Source organism: Gorilla gorilla, chromosome 2 (genome assembly GCF_029281585.2).
Source record: "Gorilla gorilla gorilla isolate KB3781 chromosome 2, NHGRI_mGorGor1-v2.1_pri, whole genome shotgun sequence".
Classification (NCBI taxonomy): Eukaryota; Metazoa; Chordata; class Mammalia; order Primates; family Hominidae; genus Gorilla; species Gorilla gorilla.
Genome location: NC_086017.1, coordinates 141,908,912 through 141,936,429, shown reverse-complemented (window position 1 = coordinate 141,936,429; position 27,518 = coordinate 141,908,912). Strand labels below are relative to the sequence as shown.

Sequence of the window (27,518 nt, the reverse complement as noted above, 5' to 3'; positions counted from 1 at the left end):
CGGGCGCGGTGGCTCACGCCTGTAATCCCAGCACTTTGAGAGGCCGAGGCGGGTGGATCACGAGGTCAGGAGATCGAGACCACGGCGAAACCCCGTCTCTACTAAAAAAAAAAAAAATACAAAAAATTAGCCCGGCGCGGTGGCGGGCGCCTATAGTCCTAGTTACTCGGGAGGCTGAGGCAGAAGAATGGCGTGAACCCGGGAGGCGGAGCTTGCAGTGAGCCAAGAGAGCGTCACTGCACTCCAGCCTGGGCGACAGAGCGAGACTCCCTCTCAAAAAAAAAAAAAAAAAAAAACCTAGCTGGGAGTGGTGGCACGTGCCTGTGGTCCCAGCTACTCTGGAGGCAGAGGCATGAGAATCGCTTGAACCCGGGAGGTGGAGTTTGCAGTAAGCTGAGATGGCACCACTGCATTCCAGCCTGGGTGACAGAGCCAGACTGTCTCCAAAAGAAAAAAAAAAAAACAAACAAAAAAGGCCGGGCGCGGCGGCTCACGCCTGTAATCCCAACACTTTGGGAGGCTGAGGCAGGCGGATCACGAGGTCAGGAGATCGAGACCAGCCTGGCTAACACGGTGAAACCCCGTCTCTACTAAAAATACAAAAAAATTAGCCGGGCGTGGTGGCGGGCGCCTGTAGTCTCAGCTACTCGGGAGGCTGAGGCAGGAGAATCGCTTGAACCCGGGAGGTGGAGGTTGCAGTAAGCCGAGATCGCGCCACTGCACTCCAGCCTGGGCGACAGAACGAGACTCAGTCTCAAAAAAAAAAAAAAAAAAAAAAAAAATTAAAATCAGATTATAGGGATGATTGCACAACTCGATAGATGTATTAAAAACTACTGCTTTGTACATTTTAAGCAGGTGAACTTTATGGTATGTAAGTTATATCTCACCAGAACTCTAAAAATCCAGCTTGGGATATATTAGTTTTCCTAAATATTCTTGAGTTCTCTTAACTCTGTTCTGCTGTCCTGGGAGTGAAGGCGTGTCTGAGCAGATTCTAGGGGATGTCAGAAACCTCAGCGTTCGTGAATGAAAGGTAGAAGAGCAGGACGGGGAATAGATCTTTGTCAGAGCATCATTTTCACCCTGTAGACTCGCCCAAAGTAAGACCACGCCTTCCCTAGTTTCCTAGCAACCAGTTTCCTACCCTGGCAATTCCTCAAGGCTCACTCTTTTTCGTCACTTCCGCTCGGCGACAGGAAGTGAGGTCAGACTGGTTGCTTTCCCGGGAGTTCGGCGTTTGCTGGGGCTGCAGCAGCTGAAGTGTAGTGTTTTCCTGGGACTGGCGGTCTCCACTTCTCTCCCGGGTTCCATCTCCCCCCGCCCGGTGGTGAGGCCCTCGAGGAGGGCTCGGAAGGGTGTAGCGATCCGCGCTAGAGGAAGACGAGGCCCGGGAACGCATGGCCCCCAGGGCAGGTTAGGGGGCTGGAGGGGTCAAATCCCGGGTACTTGTGGAGACTCTTTAGCGTGGCTTCTTCTCTCTGCTGAGACCCCGAGAGCTTTCCCAGTTCTCCTCTCAGGACCACCGGGGTTCCTGAAGATCGGGACTTTTCTGCGCCCCTCCCCCAACAGCCCATCTCCTGTCTATGAAGAAAGACGCTTCGTAGAAACAACTTCCCCGCTGCTGACGCGTTTTCCCGTCCCGTCCCCGAAGTAGTCTACTATGACCTCGTTGTGAGCCTCTGAACGATTTTTGACACTTTCCCGAGGCCTAGGGTAAATGTTTATGTGTGCTCAAGGTCGTGTGTGTATATGTGTGGCATTTATTTCCTGCAAAACCTGAGTTAGCAGAACCCTGGGGTACGTTTAGCTAGTGTATACTTTGGTCTACTTTTCTTTAACATCTCTGGCAAGGTTTCTTGTTGCAGACCAGCGAAGTTTGCACCTTCTTTTAGCTGGGTGAGAGGGCACACTGGAATTAGGCAGGAAGTGTACAGGAGTTAACTGAATTTTTAGATCTTAGTTTGGCCTTTTCAGTTTTCTGTTTTTCTTTTTTCTTTTTATTTTTTGAGACAGACGGAGTCTCGCTCTGTCACCTAGGCTGGAGTGCGGTGGCGGGACCTCCACTCACTGCAACCTCTGCGTCCTGGGTTCAAGCAATTCTCCTGCGTCAGCCTCACGAGTAGCTGGGATTACAGGCGCCCACTACCACGCCCGGCTAATTTTTGTATTTTTAGTAGAGACGGGATTTTAACCATGTTGGCCAGCCCCATCTTGAGCTCCTGACCTCGTGATCCGCCCGCCTCGGCCTCCCGAAGTGCTGGGATTACAGGCGTGAGCCACCGCGCCCGGCCAGTTTTAAGCTTTTAATGTGTCTCTTTCTTATTTCCAAGAAACTACAGATTCTTGGACAAGAACTATGTCATATGGTAACTTTGTGATTCTCATAGCCCCTAGCACAGCACGGAACACATAGTAAAGCCTCATTAATATTTTAAATTTAAATATGAGAAAATAACACAAACTATCATTTTTGGCTTAAAGTTGAAGAGGCCTATGTAGATATAGTTCAGCTCCTGGAAATGGCGATGCACAATAGCAGGATATTTTTAGGTAAAATAACAAGGTCTTCTTAGAGAAAATAACATGGTCTTTTTAGATAAATGTGTGTGAAATTTAGAGGCTGCCCCAGAAGGCTAGGTACAGTGCTGTTAGTGGAAGAGAAATATGCTGCATCTGTCTTTTTGGAAGAGAGCAAATAATGGAATAATGGTGTTTCACAGTTTCTTTGTTTCTTGTCTTTTTTCTTCATTTGTTTTTATTTTAAACAGGTATTATATCCTAACCTTACTGACCCAGAGGTGCTTGCCATTATGGGAAATCAGCTTGCTGGCATTGCTCCCTCCCAGATCCTTTCTGTAGAGAGTTATTTTTCAGATATTCATGACTTCGAATATGATAAAAGCCTGGGGAGTACTCGGTTTTTTAAAGTTGCTCGAGCCAAGCACCGAGAAGGCCTGGTCGTTGTGAAGGTTTTTGCAATTCAGGATCCCACATTGCCTTTAACCAGCTATAAACAAGAGCTGGAGGAACTGAAAATCAGGCTTAATTCTGCACAGAATTGTCTACCTTTCCAGAAAGCATCAGAAAAAGCATCTGAGAAAGCAGCTATGCTCTTTAGGCAGTATGTGCGAGACAATCTCTATGATCGCATCAGTACCCGTCCATTCTTGAATAACATTGAGAAGCGCTGGATTGCTTTCCAGATCCTGACAGCTGTGGACCAAGCACACAAATCTGGAGTTCGTCATGGGGACATCAAGACTGAGAATGTGATGGTCACCAGTTGGAATTGGGTTCTTCTAACTGATTTTGCCAGTTTTAAGCCCACTTATCTTCCAGAAGACAACCCGGCAGATTTCAATTATTTCTTTGACACATCACGGAGGAGAACTTGCTATATTGCTCCTGAACGTTTTGTTGATGGTGGGATGTTTGCCACTGAGTTAGAATATATGAGAGATCCTTCAACTCCGCTTGTAGACTTAAATAGCAATCAGAGAACAAGAGGAGAGTTGAAGAGAGCAATGGACATCTTTTCAGCAGGTATTTGAGTGGGTCACATTTGCTAAGGGAGCATGTGTTTTTCTTTTAACTGTTAAACAGAAATGTGGCTTTTTTTAGTCACCAGATATTGAAAAGTTAATGTCTTGGTTTGTCCTCAGATGCTATTTCAGTTAGAGGCAGCATTCCTGCATTGGATATGTTTAAATGCCTAGGAAATGCAAACAGCAGTTTATTTACACAAACATATAAACATATTTGCTTGCCTGCTTTTATTGTATGTGTCAGGCACTGTCCTAAGTGCTAGGGATATTGATGGATAATATATTTTCATAATGCTTCCATTTTAAAGTGACCGTGGATATTGCAAAAGGACATTTCAATACGGTGTTGTTTGCTGTGGTGGTGATAAGCATAGGGTGCTGCTATAGGAACACATAGATACTTAAATTAGTCCTCATGGTGGTGATGAGTCAAGAGGTGAGATCAAGAAAGGCCTCTTTAATAGAAAGATGATATTTACATTGAAACCTGAAAGTTGATTGGGAGTTAACTTTCGTAGAGTAGTTTGTTTCAGGCAGAGGATGTTGCCTATACAGAAGCTTAAAGACCAGAACATGATGCACTGATGTGTTTTCTGGAACACAGTGTGAATTAAGCAAGGCCCAAACTCAGGCCAGATCAGAAAGGGTCTGGCCTGACTGGAGCATGGAGAGTGAATTTTGCAGGGGAGCTACACGGAAGACAGGAAAACAAGTTAGGAGAAAACTGCCACAGTCCAGGTAAGATGATTGTGACTGGCTTAAGATTGTGGCAGAGTTGGAAGGAGTGGAGAGAAGTGGTAATGCTTAAGAGATAATTAGTAGATAGAATTGTTAGGATTCTGTCATTGGAAGATGAAGTCACAGGAACTTCTCTCGCCCACCAAACTGAGTGGATGGTGATGCTGGTCCCTGAGACAGGGAGACACAGGAGGAGGAACAGGTTAGGTTGGGAAGATGATGAGGTCTGCTTTAGATATGGTAAGTTTGAGATTTCTGCCAAGTATTCAGGAGAAGATGTACAACATGTATTTGGTTATATTTTTATTTATTTTTAATTTATTATTATTTTTTAGAGGTAGGATCTCACATTGTTGCCTAGGTTGGTGCCCAGCGGTGCAATTGTAGCTCACTTCAGCCTCCAACTCCAATGATCCTCTTGCCTCAGCTTTCTTTGTGTAGCTGGGACTGCAGGCGTGCACCACCACACCCAGTTGATTTTTTTTTTTTTTAACATTTTTGGTAGAGACTATTTTACTGTGTTGCCCAGAATGTTCCTGAACGCCTGAGCTCAAGCTGTCATCCCACCTCAAGCTTCCAAAGTATTGGGATTACAGGCATAAACTACCACACCTAACCCAGCAGTTGCTTATAAATTTTTGGGCATAGAAATCTGGGATAGAGATGGAGATTTGGGAGTTATCAGGAAATAGGTAGTAATTGTAGCCAGGGAAAGGTTGTACAGAAGTGATTCTGAAGCTTTTTTGGATACCCTTAAAAAATTTAATGAAATCAATGGACTCCTTCCCCAGAAAAATGTACCATGCATTCATTCCTATATATTATTTCACATACACAGACCACATGAAGCTGAGCTATGGATTCCAGATTATTTAAGAATTTGTGGGATAGAGAGGAAGGAGAAGTGTGTTGAGAGTGGTACTCTGATAGACTTCAAAAGAAATCTGGCATCAGTGCCATTTTTGGTAAATTTTGTGATGGTTTGGCTTAATTTTTTTCTCGCTTGTAGGTTTATTACAAAAAACATAAATTGAGCCAAATTTTAGATTATTTAGGAAAATTAATTGATGAATGAATGTATTTCATCTACCAGAATGAATAATGTTATTCAGGATTGCACCTATGTTGGTCTATTCAGCTCACTAATCTGTGTTCCAAGATAATACTGAGAGATGTTTTGATAAGATAGGGTTAGCCTCAAGGTTGTAAATACAGTATAACAAGGTTAGAAATGTAATCCATCAAAGTTCCAGTTTTGTTGATCAGTGTATTAAAATTTTCTTGAACCATTTTTACATTTTAAACTCACTAATTGTTATATAATCCTTTAGCTTAGGAATTGCGTCACTTTCAAACTTCAGGGGATCATTCATAGGTTTAAAATTTCAGTGGTTGATAAGCTTATATTTATCCTTTTTTTGTGCATTATAGTTTTGTAAACTTCAACAAAATTCACACTCAGCATTTATTTTTCCAGACCAAAGAGCCTTACATTGTTTTGGCTGAAGGTAGGCCCTTCCGTTCCTTTGAAAAAGAGGTGGGTGGCATCTGTCCACTTCCCAGTGCTCTTAAGATTTGAATGTTTGGGTTTTGAGTGCTACTTTCCCCTCTTGATGGATATCCATGGTTCCAGGCTGCTGGTTTGGGAGAAGTGTTCAGCGAGTCCTGACGTCCTTGATAGGCTCTTGGAAACTGCTACTTTAAGTGAAACAGTGTAAAGCAGGTCCATCAAATAATGTCGTTGTTTTCATTATAATGAAATGGTGAGAAAATAAATGGTTTTGTTGTACGTTGTTGTACTTAAAGTTGCAGTTTCCAAGAACCCATTGATACCGTTGAGGACTTACCGTATATATTCTGCCTCTGGTCCAATACATAGGCATAGCCTTGTGTGCTGAAGATCTTTCATTCATTTTGACATGCATTTGAGCATATTATGTGCAAGCCATTGTTACGTAGGTGCCAGGAATACAGTTGACTAAGCTTTTGCCATTATGGAGCTTTCATTCTAGTGGGGAGAGAGATAGAATAAACGAGTAAATAAGAAAGTTAATTTTGGTTAGTGATGTGTTATAGCCAAGCAGAATGATATTGAAAAGGCTGGTAGGGCACTACTTTAAGATAAAATGGTCAGGGAAGGCCTCTCTGATGAAGGTAACATTTGAGCTGAGATTTGAATGATACAGACTCAGTGATGATAGTGACGATTTAAACAAGTTGTTCCACAGGGAAATACCACCCAATAACATCTTTCAGAATAAAATTGTAAAAGTTTTGAGAAAATAAATATGAATTCACTGCTGCATTAGTTTGTTAGGGATGCCATAACAAAATACCATAGAGATGGTGGCTGAAACAAGATTTATTTTCTCTCAGTTCTGGGGGCTGGAAGTCCAAGATCAAGCTAACAGGGTTGGTTTCTTCTGAGACCTCTTTCCTTGGCTTGCAGATAGCCATCTTCTGGCTGTGTCCTCATGGGTTTTTCTCTGTGAATGAGCATACATGGTGTCCTTTCTTATAAGCACACCAGTCATATTGGATTAAGGGCACACCCTTATTACCTCTTTAACCCTAATTAACTCCTTAAAGGCTGTGCCTACAAATACACTTAGATTCTAAGGTATGGAGATTAAACATATGAACTTGCAGGAGGGGAGGCAGGGGGTACTTGACACACAATTCAGTCAATAAAATCTCCATTTAGTTATAAATAGTCATATGTCACTGTGTTTTTTTCTGACTTTATTTGGAAATACTGTAATTTCAAACTTGAAAGCCTTAAAAACTTAGACTTTTAAACTTGCAAAAATAAAAATAGAACGAAGGAACACCCATATACACTTTACCCAGATTCACCTATTGTTAATGTTTTGCCCTGGTTGCTGTATCATTGGTATCGTTTTCTTCTTCCTCACGCCCCATTTTTTCCCTAACCTTATGAAATAAGTTACATATATCATGGCCCTTTACCCTGAAACATTTCAGTATGTATTTTTTAATTTTTATTTATTTTTATTTTTTGAGACAGAGTCTTGCTCTGTCACCCAGGCTGGAGTGCAGTGGCGCGATCTTGGCTCATTGCAACTTCTACCTCCTGGGTATCATGCTGCTGCCTCCTGAGTAGCTGGGATTGCAGGCATGTGCCACCATGCCTGGCTAATTTTTTTGTATTTTTAGTAGAGACAGGGTTTCTCCATGTTGGCCAGGCTGGTCTTAAACTTCTGGCCTCAAGTGATCCGCACCCCCTTGGCCTCCCTGAGTGCTGGGATTACAGGTATGAGCCACTGTGCCCGGCCTTCAGTGTTTTCTAAGATGAGGTATAGTCTGTTACAAAACACAATATAGTTAATGGCTGCAGTAATTTTAACATTGATACAGTAATTACACTTTTTATTCTAATTTTGTATTTGACCCAATAATGTCTCTTATAGCATTTTGCCTGTTTCAGGACAGGACCTTGTTTAGGGTTCAGGTATTACATTTAGTTGTCATATCTCTTTAGCCTCCTTTAATATTTCTACAGCCTTTTTTTCTTTTTGTTATTATCACATTGCCATTTTTTGAAGAATGCCTCCCCCCACTTAATTTTTCAAAATAATTTTTGTACATTTTAGTTTGAAATTATTGTAGAATCAAAGGAAGTTGTAAGAATAGTGATGTATCCTTCACCCAGCTTCCCCCAATGATGACATTTTATGACTGTTGTACCATATCAGAATCAGGAGTTGCCATAGGTGCATTACTGTTAACTAGAGTATAGCCCTTACTCAATTTTCACCAGCTTTTACATGCATTCTCTATGTCACCCATTCCTTTGTTTTTTGATAGGATGTTTCTCATTTTGAGTTTGTCTAATGTTTCCTCATGATTAGATTTATGTTATAACTTAGTAGGAATACTGCATAGATGGTGATGGATTTTCACAGGGTCACATCTGTAAACAAATGATGGTTGTTTGTGATGTTAATTTTAATCATCTGGTCAAAGTCTTCCCAAATTGTCTCCCCTTTATAGTTTTTAATTTTTTTTCAATCCCTTGCAACTAATAACCTGTGGGAAGAAGTTTTAAGATGTGCAAATATGCCTGGTGTGGTGGCTCAAACTTGTAATCCCAGCACTTTGGGAGGCTGAGATGGGCAGATTATTGAGCCTGGGAGTTCAAGACCAGCCTGGACAATATGGTGAAACCCTGTCTCTACAAAAAATGTAAAAAATTAGTTGGGCGTGGTGGTGTACGCCTGTAGTCCCAGCTACTCGGGAAGCTGAGATGGGAGGATCACCTGAGCCCAGGAGGTCCAGGCTACAGTGAACTGTGATCACACCACTGCACTCCAGGCTGGGTGATAGAGTGAGACCTTGTATCAAAAAACAAACAAAAGGCCGGCGCGGTCGCTCACGCCTGTACTCCCAGCACTTTGGGAGGCCAAGGCAGGTGGATCACGAGGTCAGGAGATCGAGACCATCTTGGCTAACACGGTGAAACCCCGTCTCTACTAAAAATACAAAAAATTAGCTGGGCACGGTGGCAGGCGCCTGTAGTCCCAGCTACTCGGGAAGCTGAGGCAGGAGAATGGCGTGAACCAGGGAGGCGGAGCTTGCAGTGAGCTGAGATAGCGCCACTGCAGTCCAGCCTGGGTGAAAGAGCGAGACTCCGTCCCAAAAAAACAAACAAAACAAAAAAACAAACAAAAAAAGGTGTGCTAATATCCTGCCCATTACCACAGTTTATCTCTTGACATTTGGCATCCATTGATGATTCTTGCCTGATTGAATTTTTGTTATGATGGTTGCAAAAATGATTTTTCCACTCAAATACTTCCTCCACATTCAACAGTAGGACCTCAGCATTCTGCTGTACTCAAGGATCCTCTGTTTTGCCCCATTTATTTATTTATTTATTATTGGTATAGACTAATTCTTAATTTTTTTCAGTTGTATATATTTATTACCTTGTTAATTATATTGGTGCACCAGTTGTCTCAGATTTGGCCAGTGGGAGAAGGAGCCTTCTCAGGCTGATTCCTGTGTCCTTGTGACAGTCCTCATCTTTTTTTTTTTTTTTAAGCATTTCTTTACTTTTTGATATAAGATATCGTACTTACCCTGCCTTAGTGCTCAAACCAGCCATTAAGGAATCCTAATTCTTTTAGTGTGTAGTGAATGATATTAGAAGCCTCTATCTAGTGCTCGTTGCCATTAGATTGTCTTTGACACTTTGCTCTTACAGCTGACAAAGCCAGGCAATATATGTAGGTGTGTGTGTGTTGTACTCTGCTTTTGTTGGGTGGAGTGTTCTGTTGATATCTGTTAGATCCAGTTGGTGTTTTTCCCTACTGGTTTTTTCGCCTCAGCACCAACTTCTAGATTATATTTTATGCGCTTATGTTCCTCAACTTACAATGGAGTTACATCCCAGTAAACTGATTAGAAGTTGAAAATATCATAAATACAAAATGCATTTAATACACCTAACTTATTGAACTTCATAGCTTACCCTACCTTAAACTTGCTCAGAAACTTACTTACATTAGCTGGTTAATTTTAATTGTATTTTTCAGGTCCTCTGTTTCCTTGTTGCTTATGGTGTTTTTAATAGCTGTTTTTCGAAGTCCTTTATTCTAAAATGTGACACTATACAGAGAGAAATTAACAAATTTATTGAGTGTTTATTATGTGTTAGGAACTTAGTTGCTGGAGATTTTTCAATGAATAGAGAAAAATAGAAAAATCCCTTCCTCATGTAAATTGCGTTCTAGTGGGCATGTAGACAAGAAGAAACATAGGGACTGTCCCCACTTTGCAATGGTTCAGCTTATGATTTTTTGATTTTACCGTGGTGCAAAAGTGATACACATTCAGTTGAAATGTATTTGGAGCACCCATACAATCATTCTGTTTTTCACTTTCAGTTCAGTATTCAATAAATTACGTGAGATGAATCACTTTATTGTGAAATAGGCTTTGAGTTAGATGTGTTTGCCCAAATGTAGGCTAATGTAAGTGTTCTGATCATGTTTAAGGTAAGCTAAGCTGGAAAATTCAGCAGGTTAGATGTATTAAATCCATTTCTTTTTCTTTTTCTTTCCTTTTTTTGAGACAGAGTCTGGCTCTGTTGCCCAGGCTGGAGTGTAGTGGCCCAATCTCTGCTTACTGCAAACTCTGCCTCCTAGGTTCAAGCGATTTTCCTGTCTCAGCCTCCCAAGTAGCTGGAATTACAAACGTGCACCACCACACCCGGCTATTTTTTGTATTTTCAGTAGAGATAGGGTTTCACTGTGTTGGCCAGGCTGGTCTCGAACTCCTGACCTCAAGTGATCTACCTGCCTCGGCCTCCCAAAGTGGTGGGATTACAGGCATGAGCCACCTTTCAATATTTTTAACTTTTCGTTGATTTATTGGGATCTAACCCCATTGTAAATAGAGCAGCATCTGTACATAAAATATAACCTGGAAGTTGTTGCTATGGGGGAAAAACAGTAAGGAAAGGGAAAAGGGAATGTGTCCGGTGAGGGGTGTGGGGATAGTTGTGGTAGTGGGGCCTGCAGTTTTAAACAGGCAATCAAGAAAGGCTTTACTGCTGAGTGACATTTGAGCACCTGAAGATCTGAAGGAGGTGGAGGTATAAGCCACATGGATCCTTGGGGGAATAGCATTCTAGGTAGAGGGAGTAGCAAATGCACAGGCTGTGAGGTGAGGTTATTTAAGGATCTCTTTAGACTTGTTAAATGCCTGTCATGTAATGATTTCAGTTAAACTGTGTTGTCCTTTTGGAAATGTGGATACTTAAAAAATTTCTGGTTTGAAGATTATATAAGTGCAAAACGAGAGTTATCTCTCTTTTCCTCTCCCTAATCTTACAGCTACACTTTTTAGCATTTCACATATTATGTTTGTTTACTGCTTTATTTTCTGTCTTCCTTCCTAGAATGAAAGCTTCATGAGGGCAAGGATTTTATCTGCTTTATGTACTGCTTGTGCCTAGGGCATAAACTTTCTGTTTAATGATGAATAAATGATTTGTCGGATATGACTTTGTAGTAGTAGTTCCTTATGAATTTAATGTCTGTAAGTCCATACTTGAAAAAAAAAGTTTCTTGTTTTATCACTCTATGTAAATTGTATATATTACATATATACATTCATTTTATTTTATTTTTTTGAGACGGAGTCTCACTCTGTCATCCAGGCTGGAGTGCAATGGCACGATCTTGGCTCATTGCAGCCTCTGCCTCTCTCTACCTCATCTCCTGGGTTTAAGTGATTCTTGTGCCTCAGCCTCCCAAGTAGCTGGGACCACAGGTGTGTGCCACCATGCCCAGCTAATTTTTGTATTTTTGGTAGAGATGGGCTTTCATCATGTTGACCAGGCTGGTCTCGAACTCCTGACATTAGATGATCTGCTGGCCTTGGCCTCCCAAAGTGCTGGGATTACAGGTGTGAGCCACCACATCTGGCCTATACATTCATTTTAAATTACAGAACGGGGGAATTATTTAAGTTTTTTTAAGAGGGAGAAAAATTGTATGGCTCTTCTTTGACTTTATACTTTAGAAACCAGTGTTCGGGTAATAGACATTTTCCCTGTCAGCTTGATTGTAGTTGTATGTTGCATTAAAATTTTTAATTTCATTTACTTTGGGGTTTTGCATTTTGGGTTTTATGAACTGTCTGAGTTCTCAATCTATATTGCATGATATTTTTTATCTCTTTTCTAACAGAATTATACCTGCTATTTTTCAGGTTGTGTGATAGCTGAGCTTTTTACAGAAGGTGTACCATTATTTGATCTCTCTCAACTTTTGGCTTATAGAAATGGACATTTTTTCCCTGAACAAGTGCTAAATAAAATTGAAGATCGCAGTATCAGAGAATTGGTAACTATGCTACAAATATTCGCCATAAAGTTTTTAATAGGATCTTGTTCCCACTTTTGCTTTAATCAGATTTCTGGAATGTTGTAAATTTGGAATCAAGCAGTAAAACACCATAGACTAATATAAACAGCCTTTTGTTATTACTTTGTTAGGGAAGAATGTACTGTTTTTTTCCCCTTCAGGCACAGAGCTCATTTGACTTAAAAAAAAAATCTATTTATTACCTGTTTTCCCACTATAATCTTCAGTGTGCTTTTTACAGATTTGGAAGGAGGTAAGGTAGTTTCTAGGGGTTGGAGAGGTTGTCCTGGCTAGAGCTTGCTAGTAAGAGATGAAGAAGACAGACATTTGAAATGGAGGGGACAGGAAATGTCAACTTGAATATAATACAGCAATACAGGGCCATTGCATATAGAAGCAAATAGCTTTGTATCAATATATGAAGCTGAGGGCAGTTCTGGAAAGGCAGCTACAGAAGCACAAATTAATATAGCAGAATGGGCATGAGGAGTCATGTGGGGGATCACCTAAGCCACATAGCTATGTTACTGTTTGAGGGCATCTTTTCTAAGTCAGTTATAGGGTAACTGATATTGTGGTGATGACTCTGAGTCATGGAAAAGATTGTGGTGTGTTTAGAATATTCTTTAATTATGTAGGGAGATATGTAATACATTTTAATTTCTCTTAAGTATGTCAAATATTAAAAAATGAGGTGCTTCAGAGGAAGCCAGTTGAGGCCATATTTATTGAACAGTGCACTGGATGAGGAGTTGGTGTAGTGTTCTGTCTTTGGGTATGGCACATACTTGTTACGTTGCTTTGGTTATATAACTTCATGTCTTTGGGCATACATTTTCTTAACTGCGAAATAAGTGAATTTGTTTAATTTTTAGGGCCTAGTCCAAACTAAAAGCAATTCTAACTAGTTAACATTTTCTTTTAGTACATTTGAGTCCCCCATGTTCACTACTAAGCTCTTATTTAAACTGTAAACAGAAAGTTCAGATAACTCAATACATTTTGTGATATTGTATTTAAATAATGACTGATACCCTATGAGTGTCCCAGAAAGATTAAACTATGTTCTGTGCATTGAAAAATATTTATTTCCCTATGATACTAGAAAACATAGGATAAATTCAAATTAGGTGTATCATTTCTAGTGTTTGCAGAATTTAACATCTCTTTGACACTATTTGAAAACTTTAAGCCACTGATTCCCCTACTGATTAGATCCTAGAACTATACTTAAACCACAGATTCCTTTGCACTTGTGGCAATAAGGTTCTGAACCGTAACTCAACCTGGGATATGTAAATGGATTTTAGGGGTTCTGTGATTCCTTCCAGAATTGTATGCGTTTTTTAATGCAAAAATTGTGTGTATACATTTTTCTCTGGAAGAGATCCATTGCTTTCCTCAGATTCTTAGTGGTATCTCCTACTTAGAAAAGTTTGTAAGAATCTTTGAGTTGTGGACAGCAATATATTAGTCCCTATTTTAATAAATGGGGAATACTGAGCCATGGTATAACCTCCTCTTTATGTGTCAGGGCCATCTGTAATATATTTGTATATAATTTTTTACTGCTTTCTAGGATGATGGAGTCACAAATCACTTAGCAGTCAGGTTCTGAAAGATCCTTTAAATTGTATGTAAATTGCCTTTGTAGCTTTCATCTGGTTTACTTTTCTATTCTCAAATCTATTTTAATTCCTTTTCTTCCCTTGGTATAGGTAACTCAGATGATTCACCGTGAGCCAGATAAACGTTTAGAGGCAGAAGATTACTTAAAACAGCAGCGTGGCAACGCCTTTCCTGAAATATTTTACACTTTTCTTCAGCCCTACATGGCCCAGTTTGCCAAGGAAACGTTTCTTTCTGCAGATGAGCGTATTCTGGTTATACGGAAGGATTTGGGCAACATTATTCACAATCTCTGTGGACATGATCTGCCAGAAAAAGCCGAAGGAGAGCCTAAGGAAAATGGGCTCGTTATCTTGGTATCTGTTATAACATCCTGCCTACAGACCCTTAAATACTGTGATTCCAAACTAGCTGCTTTGGAACTTATTCTTCATTTGGCTCCAAGATTAAGTGTTGAAATCCTTTTGGATCGTATTACTCCATATCTTTTGCATTTCAGCAATGATTCTGTTCCTAGGGTGAGGGCTGAAGCCTTGAGGACGTTGACCAAAGTTCTTGCTCTCGTCAAAGAGGTTCCTCGTAATGATATCAATATTTATCCGGAATACATTCTGCCAGGCATAGCCCACTTAGCCCAAGATGATGCTACTATCGTTAGACTAGCCTATGCTGGTAAGAGTTTATTGTCCAAATATTAGCCACTTAGATATTTTTTAAGTTAATGACTATAATACTGCTTGTTTTTCTGATTTGTTTGAGAATTGAAAGTATGAACTTTGCTCTTTGAACTATTTGTGTACATTTTGATAATATTTCTAGTTACTCTGTTCCTGGGACTCAACGTTTGTGTGTTCTCTCACTTTTGAAATGATCAGAATTATCAAGTGATGGAATTTTGTGGTTTTCTTAGGAATACTACATTCGACTTGGAATAAGACTAATGTTTACAAGTATGTGCTTCTGATCTAGTGTCTTTAGGCCTTTATGAAGTTTCTCTGACAAATATGGTTATTTGACTGTCAGTTTTAGCATACAACAATCTATTGCTGCTGAAAAAGATTAATTTTGCTAGATAATTTGATGTTGAAAGAACCTAGTATACTAACTTACTGAAGTTTAAGGTTGTTTTCCCAGTTACTGTACTGTTTAGGATATACATCTTCTTTGTGATGAGGTGGGTGTGTTATACACACCTACCTGTTTTGCCTGTCTCACTCAAAATCAGGTGATACAGATTCATGTTTCTAGCTCCCCAAATTAATTCTGAAAGCTTATTTCTGCATGAGAAATATCACTGAATATATATAATATCACTGAATATATATAATTTATTTCTATAATATAATCTGATAGAAATCAGGGATTCTGTTTTGAAGTCTTTGTAAATAGTACGTGTGTGGTAATGATATTGTCTTTTTTTTTTTTTTTAAAGAAATGTAGTTCATTCATTTTATGATTTGCTTGTCATTATTTTAATGAAACATGTGAAAAGTGGTCTTTGGATTCTGGTCTTATCTCTAGGCACACCCACAAAGTGATTGGTGATTGTTAGGTGTTTTTATGTTTCCTCATACATATATTTTTATTTATGTTTATCTCTGCCTATTTATTTATTTATGGTTTCTATAACCATACAGGTATGAACTTCAGGCCCAGAAATCCAGGATTTCTCTTAAGACACATCAAAGTTTATCATTTATAACAAAGCATAGTTGTAACTCACTTGGCAAATATAAATAATTGAACCAGATAAAATCAAATCAAATAAAAGTTTATCAGTTTTAAAAACAAGCTCTGTCTTCTTTACCAGAATTTTATGATCCTACTTTTTGGTGCAGTGTATCTTAATCTGTTCTCAATTGTGTTAAACAGGTCATGTTCTGATGAGGTGCCATATTAACATATTGACACTCAGTTACTAATAGCTATCACATAAAAATAATAGCTACTGTTTATTGAAAAATCTGCTCTAGGTTGTTGCAAGGGTTAGCTGCAACAACCTTGAGGGTTAGATGTTATATTACCTTCATATGACAGGTGAGGAAACTGGGGTTAGGAGAGACTAAATAACATGACCCAAATGTGTCCGGTCTAATTCTCAGTTCTCAGAGCTCCTGCTCTACACCTTGGTTTTGAAGCAATCCTGCTTTTCTTTGGTCTTCTGGGTCTTTATGGTGAGAGTCCGTGATAACCCAGGGTCAGTGCAAGCACCTTGCATTGTTATTTCTTCAAGGCCCAGTATGTGATCACCCGGGCTGGAATGCAGTGGGGAGATCATGGCTCACTGCAGCCTTGACTTCCCAGGCTCAAGCCATCCTCCAAACGTAGCCTTCCAAGCACTATAGGTGTGTGCCACCACGCCTGGCTAATTTGCGGTCTTTTAAAATAGAGCCAGTGTATTTGAATGTGTATGGTTAAATATAATTAAAATACATGTGTCAGTAATTATAAAAGTTTAAAATCAACATTTGTTTCTTTACAGTATTTTTTAAATATCATAGATGCTGGTACAGATTTGTGTAAAGTGAACTTCCAAGTGTGCTGTGGTTTATGGACTTAAAAGGGGAAATAAGCATAGATCTACTCAGACTTTAGAGGTGCCCAGGAAAGTAAGAGACTTTTCCTAATAAAGGTTTGCTCATTAAAGTGGGGATATTCATCTAGAATTTTGACATATTATCAGGATATGGCCCAGAGTTTTTCCATCTTTAGGGCGAGCAGGCGTTATAGGGTATTTACATCTTGCTTACTTAGAGGTAAATTTTTATTCTATTCAGAGCATTGTTGAACCTAGCAGGGGTGGGGAGTGGGACCCTAGGATGAAGGGAATAATTGTATTTGATTGACTCAAAGATCTCAACTGCCATAAGGTACATTTTGATTTCAGAGATGTTGGAAAGCAAGGAAAAAGTAAGGTTATTTTAAGTTTAAGGTAGTTAAACTTTATGTTCAGTGCTATTCACTGCTAAGAAGGAAAAGAGTACAGTCTTTGACCGGTGTGATCATATGTTAAGAAACACATATGTTAAGTGGGAGGCAAGGTAGGAGAAGAAAGTGTAAGTGAAGAGCAGATACAATTGATAGTAAATGTGACAGCAGAAATTAGAAGTAGTTATTTTGTAGTGGTGAGGAATATCAGACAGTCTTTGTAGGTCATCAGAAAGAGAAAGGAGAAGATATAGACAACTGTAGAAATGTGGCAAACAGTCTGCCACTTTGGTTCACTAAGAACTTGAGTATCACTTGTAAAGCAGTCTAACAATGGTTTCTCTTTGAGGCAGTTGTGACTTTTCATTTATATGTGAAGAAACAGTCTCAGATTGCTTAAATGGTCAAGTTAGTAAGTGGCAAGGTTGAGATGTGAACCCAGGTCTTTCTGATGCCAAAGCTTAGCTTTATCTGTTATTTTAATGTGGATGTTTCTTTGTTAGTCTAATAAATATCTCTCACTTGTCAAGGATACTGTTTAAAAGGTAAGTCCATGCAGAGAATTAGGCTTTTTTTTTTGGTCCTCAGTAGATGGGGTATTAGATTATTTTTATATTATTATTTTTTTAAGCTGTGTTTCAAAAATAAGACTAGTGGTTTGGAGACAGTTATAGATTATGAGCTGGGTTACTAAAATCTGATTAGGTTAAATGCTAAATTGAAAAGTTCTGTTTTTCCCATAGGCTTATGATTATTTATGTATAAAGACAGGGAGGAAAAGTTAATAAGCTTTACAGAGAGTTAAGATTGTAATTATAAATTTTCTTCCTTTTTATTTTATAGAAAACATAGCTCTGCTGGCAGAAACAGCTCTGAGATTCCTGGAATTAGTACAGTTAAAAAATCTTAATATGGAAAATGACCCCAATAATGAAGAAATAGATGAAGTTACACATCCAAATGGAAATTATGACACAGGTTGTATAATTTTCTCTTCCAGATTTCCTGTTATTTAGAATGAATTGCTGATGCTAACTTGTAAAACTATCATTTGTAGTTTTCATGTAAGGTGAAGGAATACCAGATCTATATATTAGATAGGAAGAGTCCCTGGTGTCTAATTATTCTCTCTATCCTCATATACTGTTACCTTGCTCAAAAATAATCAGCTTGTCACCATGGATACTAAACTCAATTGTTTGTCAGCCAGAATTGATTTGTGTGAACAGTAAAGCTGGCTGAATTATATAATTCTCATAAAAGAAAAAATTAGAAACATCATAGCTAAAGAAGCTAAACCTTTTCTTCTTACGTGAGTATATTCTGAGTATCCTCAATCATAAATTGTTTTTATTTCATACTATTTATTATTTACAAAAAACCATAAAGGAACAGATGTGATGACGGTAAACTTATTGATGTCAAAGTCCTTGTCTTAGGTTTCTTTGTGTTATACAACTCTTTACAGATTTTTACTTAATGTTTGTTGAGTAAAAGATTTAGAAGTAAAGTAATAGATGTAATTTTCTCCAAGATGCTTCTAGTTGTGAAAAACTAGAGAAATCTAGTTTTTTAGAATTTTATGCTGCAAACAACTACAATTGTTGTTACTTGTTAGAATGGCACCATTTTTAGACAACGTATATTATCTAGAGTTAAATACAGTGGAATAATTTTGAAGTTATAGGAGGATGTATCAGGAAATCCTAGCCTTTTTTTATGGAATTACTTGGAAAATAATACTGTCCTATAACCATGTAATTGGACCTGTTGAGATAATAAAGTTAAATGGTAAAATTTTTGGGGAGGGAATCTAAAGTTTTTCTTAATGTGAGCATATAGTTTTGCATGTCAGACCAGTTACCTTTTTCCTTGACAGTAGTAGCTGGACCAAGAGTGGCCCCCATCTTCTGTTTATTCACAGATAATTGTTAAAGATTAGCTCTGCATCAGGCAATTAGGAGCCTGCCCTAAGCACTAGAGCATGGTGGTGAATAAGATATAAACGATCCTTGCTCTTGAGCTTACATTTTAGTAAAAAGAAGACAGGCAGCTAAGTAAATAAATAAGTGAGAAAAAGTGAGGGTGAGGAAGAGAAGAGATAAGGCCAGAGAAGACAGTGGCCAGATGAAGTAAAGCCTTGACGGAACTTGCAGTGTGTTTTCTGGCTTTCTAAAATAAACTGACCTTTAAAAACATTTTCTAAAAGGATTGCTCAGTACCATCATATTATATCCTGATCCTATTCCAGTGTTTTCAAGTCCTTGATTAACTGGTATCTTACTGGGGCAATGTGATTTCCTTTCTGGTGCTTCTCTATAATTTTCTCCTTGAGCTAATAAATGAAACTATTTGATTAGTGAGATAGTAACTATGTGGCATCTGCTTTTTAGGATATTCTTCACTTTATATTTCAGTTTCCCATCCTTCAGAGCTTTGAATAATGCAAAAAATTGGTGATTAAAGACTTCGGTGGATTCTGTAATCAGTCTCTCTGATGAGTAAGAAAGAAGACTGGGACTATCTGTATGGGGAAAAATTGATCTTTTCTTAACTATTTCTTATCTTTCTTTCTTTCTTTCTTTCTTTTTTTTTTTTTAGAGCTCCAAGCCTTACATGAAATGGTCCAGCAGAAAGTTGTTACTTTGCTAAGTGACCCTGAAAATATTGTAAAACAAACCTTGATGGAAAATGGAATAACACGGCTGTGTGTATTCTTTGGACGTCAGAAAGCCAACGATGTTTTGTTGTCCCACATGATTACTTTCCTAAATGATAAGAATGATTGGCATCTACGTGGAGCATTTTTTGATAGTATAGTTGGTATGTTTTTTGCTTTTAAATTCCTTTAAGATTTTTAATCATCCTCTCAAATACTTCCATGCAATCTGAAGGATAGATGATACTACCAAATTTCATTAATAATGAAATGAATTCCTAGTATTTCTGTCTTCATGCTGCTTTTGGATGATGTAAGTATTTTTGCTTGGTAAAATAAAGGGTTGGTATATCAACTTGTGTTACATCCGTATGAAGGAATACCGTGTGGTCATTAACTATATTTAGACAGAATAATGACCCGGAAAGTACCATGAAGTGTGTTAAAGTGACATAAGTAGGTTGTAAATCCTCTTAAAGAATGATTGCTGTAGTGTAAAGGTAACAATAACAGAAATCATATATGTTTATAAACATGTTAATAAAAGTGAACATGCATCACTTTTAGAATCAGAAAATAAGTTAAAATATAATCATGGTTGAAAATCAATGTAGTTGGAAAGAATTAAGTTAAAGGCTTTGTTTTGTGTAACTGAAAATTTGTGAAAATTTAAGCAGCATTTTTTTTTTGCTGTTCTTTCATTTTACAATTCTTGATTTTTAGATATATCTAAAGTCAGACATCTTGTGTTTTATATGCATGACTTCTATTACATTTGTATTCAGAATTAGAAGTAAATGAAGTGGACAGTATTTTGCATGGGTTAAGTCATGTTTGATACAGGATTTAATATTTTTCTCTTTTGAATAATAACTGATCCCCTTTTCCCTGAATGTACTGATCTTTTCAGTTTAAGATTTGGCCAATTATGAAATATATGCTAAATTCATATTATTATGATTATCCACCACCCCCTATTATATCATTTCCCACATAGTTGTAACAGTTTATCTGTTAACCCGAAAAGTTTAAAGACTATTCTGCACAATAGAAAGCTTGGCTGGTGTCCAGACTTTCTTGTGAGGCAGCAGGAAGCTGTAAGACTTTAAGGGCCGGGCGCTGTGGCTCACGCCTGTAATCCCAGCACTTCGGGAGGCCGAGGCGGGCGAATCAGGAGGTCAGGAGATCGAGACCATCCTGGCTAACACGGTGAAACCCCGTCTCTACTAAAAATACAAAAAATTACCGGGCGTGGTGGCGGGTGCCTATAGTCCCAGCTACTCGGAGGCGGGGGGGGCTGAGGCAGGAGAATGGCGTGAACCCAGGAGGCAGAGCTTGCAGTGAGCTGAGATTGCGCCACTGCAGTCAGGCCTGGGTGAAAGAGCGAGACTCCATCTCAAAAAAAAAAAAAAAGACTTTAAGTTTTGGTTCCCAATAATCTAGGAAAGGTTTGCTGTTTGATTTTTGTTTGCTAAAAAAATAAAATGCAAGAAACCTATGTGGCAACAGGATTGATATTTCTGCAAATGCTATCATATGTTTTGGAGGAAAGGGTACTTTCTACTTTGAAAAACTTTCAAATTCCCGGTTATTTTTGGAAATTACTGTACCTGTTTTTTTCTTTTCAGACATCTTTTGTTTTTTATTTTTGCATTAATTTATAGATGCATCTTAGCCTTCCATCTAGGACTTCATCTAACTCAGTTCCTGAATACAGTATTCTTTGATTCTTACATCTTTTTGTCTTGCTTGCTCTCTTCTTCTTCCAAATAATGTTATATTTATTTCTTTTCTCGGGAAAAGTCGGTTCTTAAAACTTCACCTATCTATTGGTCAATTCATGTGTTCTTTGAAACACATATTAGTTTGTCTTAATTTAAAAATAAATTTTTTATTTATGAAAGTAATACATGCTTATATTACTTTTAGAAATAAAACTTAGAAAAATTTGGAAAATACAGAAACCAGAAGAAAATAAATGACCATTAATCCTACAACCCATGTACAATGTCTGTTAAAGCTTTGATGTTTTTTCCCATAGCTCTTCCTCTTCTCTTTCCATCCCATTTATCCCTTTCTGTCATATGCTGATCGTTAAGAGCAGGCATTGTGGAGCTATACTGTTGGGTTCAGGTGTTCACTTTGTCACTAGTTGTTCTTGGAAAATCATTTAATTTTTTTGTGGCTTAGTTTACCTATCTGTAAAATGGAAATAAGAATAGTGCCTGTCTTACTGGTTGTTGGGGGATAGAATGAATTAATATATGTAATAGTGCCTGGCGTAAGTGCTATGTATATATTATATTACTTCCAAATTTTATTTTATTATTTCTTAAACTTTTTTCTAATAACATACTTTAAGCATTTTCTCATATCATTAAAAATTTATTTGAAATCATAATTTAATAGGTCTAAACTATTCCTTTATATAGTTTTGCAAAAATTTAACCCTTCTTTTGGATATTTAAATTATTTTCATTTTTTTCTGTCATATATAGATAATCTATATATTTGGTATAAATATGCAACGTATGTATGTAAGTAGTTGTTTCTGATTATTTTCTTAGGATAGAAGTAAAAAAATTTTAATTACTGTGTTAAAGAATGTGAATTTATTTTTAAAACTCATGACACATTTATAAGCTATTCAAAATGATTATATCATTTTGCATCCCCATCTCCGTTAAGTGCTGCACACCCATCCAGTGTGAAATAGGCTTTACTTAGTCCTTGCCTGTTGGAAGGGTAAAATGATAACTTGTTTTGATATATATTTCTTAGCTTAACTATCAAGTTGAAAAACTTTTTCATGTTGATTATGCATTCATATTTCTAATTCTGTGAATTTTAAAATTCATTATTTTGGCTTATTTTTTTCTGATACTTATGCTTTTCTTGTTCTTTTCGAGCCTTTATATACATATTAAGAACATTAATTTTTTAAATCAATTTTAAGCTCACGTTTCTTAGTTCTTTAACTCGATTTTTAAATCTTTTCTGTAGACAGTTTTTTCTGAAGTCAGTTTATTCGATCTTTTTGCTTTGTGATTTTTTTTTTTTTGCTTTTGTATGTAAAGTCTCTTCCCATTCCAGAATTAGATTAATAATCTGTTGTGTGCTTGTCTTTTTTTCTTTTTCATGCTTTAGTTTTTACACTTAACTGTTTAATTGATCTTTATTTTTGGTCTGTGATGTGGGGTGAAAACTAAATTTTCTTTTTCTTCTCAGATATGTAACTGATTTTCCAGCATAATTTATTAAGCATTTTTTTTGTTTTTTTTCTTACTGGTTTGTTTCTTACTGTTTTATCATCTGTTGCATGCTTCTGTCTGTTAAGGTCAGTTTGCTGGCTATCTAGTCTGTTCCATTGATTTTTCTCTTCTTGTACTCATATTCATAGCCATATTCAATTTACATTATTATATATTTTTAATCACCTTTATCATCTGATAGGGTAAGTTTCAGATGTCATTCATTTTCAAAATAGTTTTAGCTATTAGCTCATTGTACATTTCAGTTTGTAAAGTTCCTAAATATAATTCACTGGAATTTTAGATATAATTGTTTTCTTTAAATTCTAACATAATTTTTTAATCATAAAGGAAATAGGCTTTTAGAAATTATTTAAAATTTAATCAAAATTTATAATGTATGAAAAACAATAGTTGAAATTTCCAGAGGCAACTACTCAGCTTTCTGCTTTTATTTTAGTGTTTTCAGGTGATTATTACCATATCTCTAAATAATATTTTCATATTACTATTTTTAGAATAACCAACTTTGGACTTTATCTCTTGAATTTTTTTCTGTGCCAGATGAAGATTTAATTCACTCATAACATGCCTTGATCCTTTTTCTCTTTTCAGTTTTTGAGATGTTGACTACTATTTTCTGTGCTTTAGTTTTTGGTTTGTTGTTTTAATAACTTTAAGTAATTAAATCTATTTTGTGTGCTCCACCTCTGATTTGCAGTACAAGATTAGTGCCCCTTCTCTTTACCTATGTCTCTCTTTTTTATTGTTTGGTTAGTTGAGAATTGAGAATTCTCAACAATTTTTTTGTCATAGTTAATAATACGTTCTGTTCTATAACACAATGAAGTCTTTTATGTATAGACTGATTATGAAGCTTCAAAACAAAATACATGATTATGAATGTGTAAATTTTATTGACTGTGGAGCCAAGTAATATACTGTAATTATATTTGCTTCATCACAATCCCAATTCAGTGACTGCCCCCCCCTCACCATTTGAGTATGTTTATAGCAAGGCCAGTGGACTCTACTTTACTCCCTCTTCTAGTTACTAAATACACTATTTATTTTAATTTCATATTTGGACTGTGATTTTCTTGAGCAATTTCCGGAATTTTAGATTTCTTTGTTTTCCTTTTAGAAGGAAAAGTAATAAATTGTCACCATATCCGTAATAGCTAGCTTCTTTCTTATTAATTTTATTTGTTGCTTAGAATCTATTCCATTTTCTTCTTGATGACATTCTTGACGTTTATTAGCTTTTAATTCTAATCTGGGCTGACTGATTTCTAGGTCTTTGCTAGCTTTTTTTTGCCCTTGAATTCTTAGGTTGAAACTTTCCTAGAAAGGGTTGCATGGGAGGCAAACTTTTAATAGTCCTTACATGTCTTGAAATGACTTTTTTTTAAATTTACTTGACAGTTTGACTGAAAATAGAATTCTTTTCATAACTTTTAATGCCTTGCTTGCCTATGTCTTGTCTTCTAACCTCCATTGTTGCTGAAGATTATATAATTACAGTCTGATTCTTCTTCCTTTTTAGGAGACCTATATTTTCATTTCTGTAAGTTCTTAGGATCTTAGCTTTTCTGTGGTGTCCGAGAATTTCCTGATGATTTGCCTTGCTGTGGGTCTTTTTAACTTTATCATGCTGGGTAGGAAGTGCAATGTTCTTTCCTAGGTAATTGATTAATATGTTTGGCTTTTGCTTAATTTTATTGCTTTACTTAATGATATATGTACTTTTAGGTATTGAATAATCACATAATATTGCTTTTCATTTCCAGGTGTTGCTGCCTATGTTGGCTGGCAGAGCTCCTCAATTCTCAAGCCCCTGCTGCAACAAGGTCTTAGTGATGCTGAGGAATTTGTCATTGTGAAAGCTCTTTATGCCCTTACTTGTATGTGCCAGTTAGGACTGCTACAAAAACCCCATGTTTACGAATTTGCCAGTGATATTGGTAAGTTTCTGTTTCTCGAAATTAGAATGAGATTGGAAGAACTTTATAAAATTTCTAGGTAATATAAAGAATTGCAACTTTATTGTTCCTGCTATTGATTGTGTGGGGTTCCTACTATTGATTGTGTGGGTGTGCATACGTATGTATGTGTATGTGTGCATGCTTATATGTATGTGAGAGACAGACAAGCTGACTCATTGGGTCCTCCAGCTCGGTTGGGAAGTACTGCTTTGTTTTCATCTGTTGGTAAGTCTGTGTTACCCTTGTCAAAAAGCAAGACTTTGGTTTTTGTTTTGGCTTTCTTTTATTTTTAATTTTTTTTTTTTTTTTTTTTTTTTGCGACAGTCTCTCACTCTGTCGCCCAGGCTGGAGTACAGTGTGTGATCTTGGCTCACTGCAACCTCCACCTCTGGGTTCAAGCCATTCTCCTGCCTCAGCCTCCTGAGTAGCTGGGGTTACAGGCACCTGCCACCATGCCTGGCTAATTTTTTTTTTTTTTTTTTTTTTTGTATTTTTAGTAAAGACGGGGTTTTACCATGTTGGCCAGGCTGGTCTTGAACTCCTGACCTCGTGATCTGCCTGCTCCAGCCTCCCAAAGTGCTGGGATTACAGGCACGAGCCACCGCTCCTGGCCGAGACTTTGTTGTTAAAAAAACCATGATGTGGGTAAAGCCTTGACTGGTCTGAAGATGAAAATTATTTTTGGGCACTTGACCAGCAGTCAAGTTGAAAATTGGATGTGAAGGGTCTGTCACTGCATTGATTACCAGTTAACAATTCATAGACTTGAATAATATGTTTATTCTATTATAATTTCACATAATACATTGCTTCTGTGGCCTGATTAGTTATTTCAAAATAATTTTTGGAAATTATTTTTGAAATTTAATATAGCTTATAATTAGCATTTTGTTTATCTACAAAACAGATGCCCATCAATTTTAAAGCAAAAATCATCATGAAAATAGTTTTTTACCCCTGCACTCAAAGTTTGTGGAGATTTTTCTGGACCTTGCTATTTCTAGTCTTTGATCCCAGGATGAATATATGGAGTGCTCATATATCTTTAGTGTCAAAATAAATTATGTTTATATACAGGATAAACCCAGTGTGGTACTACTTCTTCAATGGATAACTCCCTTAGAACTACAACTGAATTTGATATGAAAACTATGGGGAGAAAAAAACACCTTACCAAGAAAAATCAAGTAAACAGTCATTTCTTGGCATTTAAAACTGTTTAAAAGTAAAAAACAATTTTAGTAACTTAGAAACACCTACTTATTTAAAACAAATGATAGACTATATACATCTCTCTCATTCTGTTTTTAAACTATGTGTATTCTGTTGTAGTGATTTTTTTCCCCAGCTTTATTGAGGTATAATCAACAAATAAAGATAGTATATTATGTTCAACATGATATTTTGATATATATATATACTTTGTGAAGTAATTATGGCAATCAAGTTAATTGACATATCCATAGTTCTTTTTCTTTAGTGGTAAGAACATTTAAGAGTTACACCCTAGTGATTTTCCAGTATACATTATTATTAATTATAATCACCATGCTGTACTTGCACATACTGTACAAGAACTTATTCATCTTGTCTAACTGAATTTTTGTATCCTTTGACTAACACCTGCCCATTCCACCCTCCCTTCTACCCCAGCCCCTGGTAACCACCATTCTACTTTTTACTTCTAAGAGTTCAACTTTTTTAGATAATACGTATTAGTTCGATCATAACAGTATCTGTCTTTCTGTTTCTGGCTTATTTTACGTAGCATAATGTTCTCCAGGTTCATTTGTGTTGTTGCAAATAACAGGATATTTTTATTTTTTAGTGCTGAGTAGTATTTTAGTTGTATATATACACCATTTTTTTTTATTCATTCAGTGGACACTTAAATTGATTTCCTATGTCGACTCTTGTGAATAATGCTCCAGTGAACATGGGAGTGCAGATATCCCTTCAACATACTAATTTCATTTCCTTTGGATATATGCCCCAAAGAGGGATTGCAAGATCACAGATAGTTCCATTTTTAATTTTTTTTTTTAAGACACAGGGTTTTGCTCTGTCTCCCAGGCTGGAGTGCAGTGGCATGATCACAGCTTACTGCAGCCTGGATCTCCCTGGCTCAAGCTATCTTCCAGCCTCATCCTCTCGAGTAGCTGGGACCACAAGTATGTGCCACCACGCCTGGCTAGTATTTATTTATTTATTTAGAGACGGAGTTTCACTCTTGTTGCTCTGTGCTGGCTGCCTGGACTTCGGGGAATGTTGACATGGGTTATGTGAAACTACCCTTCCTGCCCTCTTCATTGGGGCTTTTCTCATTTTTGTGCTATACCCAGGTGCTGTAATCTCTCACCTGGATTCCTTTGTAATGGTGTTTTCATGCATTGATAGTTGTTAAAACAGACTTTTTTCTACAAGAGGATGAACACTGAAATGTCCTATTCAGCCATATTGATTTCACTGCCTAGTGACTCTTAAAGAGAATGGTGGTGGTGGTTTTGATGGTGATTATGATTTCTTTGTTACTCCTTTTAAAAACTATACTCTTCCCACTTAGCTATTATGAATATTTTCCCCCACATTTGTCTTCTGATAAGTTGAATGTGTTAGACAAAGAAAAGATTGATTGGGAGGCCAAGGCAGGCGGATCACCTGAGGTCAGGAGTTAAAGACCAGCCTGATCAACATGGAGAAACTCCGTCTCTACTAAAAATATAAAATTAGCCAGGCTTGGCAGCGCATGTCTGTAATCCTAGCTACTCGGGAGGCTGGGGTGGGAGAGTTGCTTGAATCCAGGAGGCGGAGGTTGCGATGAGTCGAGATCGCGCCATTGCACTGCAGCCTGGGCAATAAGAGCGAAACTCCGTCTCAAAAAAAAA

At 37.4% G+C, this 27,518-nt stretch overlaps 1 protein-coding gene across 1 annotated transcript in view; it reads left to right on the top strand.

The window, feature by feature from the left end:
• Positions 1 to 1,186: 1,186 nt before the first annotated feature.
• Positions 1,187 to 27,518, top strand: part of PIK3R4 (phosphoinositide-3-kinase regulatory subunit 4) — a 67,591-nt gene continuing 41,259 nt past the window's right edge. Inside the window, exons 1-7 of the mRNA XM_004036303.5 lie at positions 1,187 to 1,716; positions 2,772 to 3,546; positions 12,027 to 12,160; positions 13,900 to 14,482; positions 17,582 to 17,716; positions 19,340 to 19,561; positions 24,439 to 24,612. Coding sequence (XP_004036351.1) covers positions 2,814 to 3,546; positions 12,027 to 12,160; positions 13,900 to 14,482; positions 17,582 to 17,716; positions 19,340 to 19,561; positions 24,439 to 24,612 — 1,981 coding nt within the window. The 5' untranslated portion in view covers positions 1,187 to 1,716; positions 2,772 to 2,813. The remainder of the gene's footprint in view (positions 1,717 to 2,771; positions 3,547 to 12,026; positions 12,161 to 13,899; positions 14,483 to 17,581; positions 17,717 to 19,339; positions 19,562 to 24,438; positions 24,613 to 27,518) is intronic.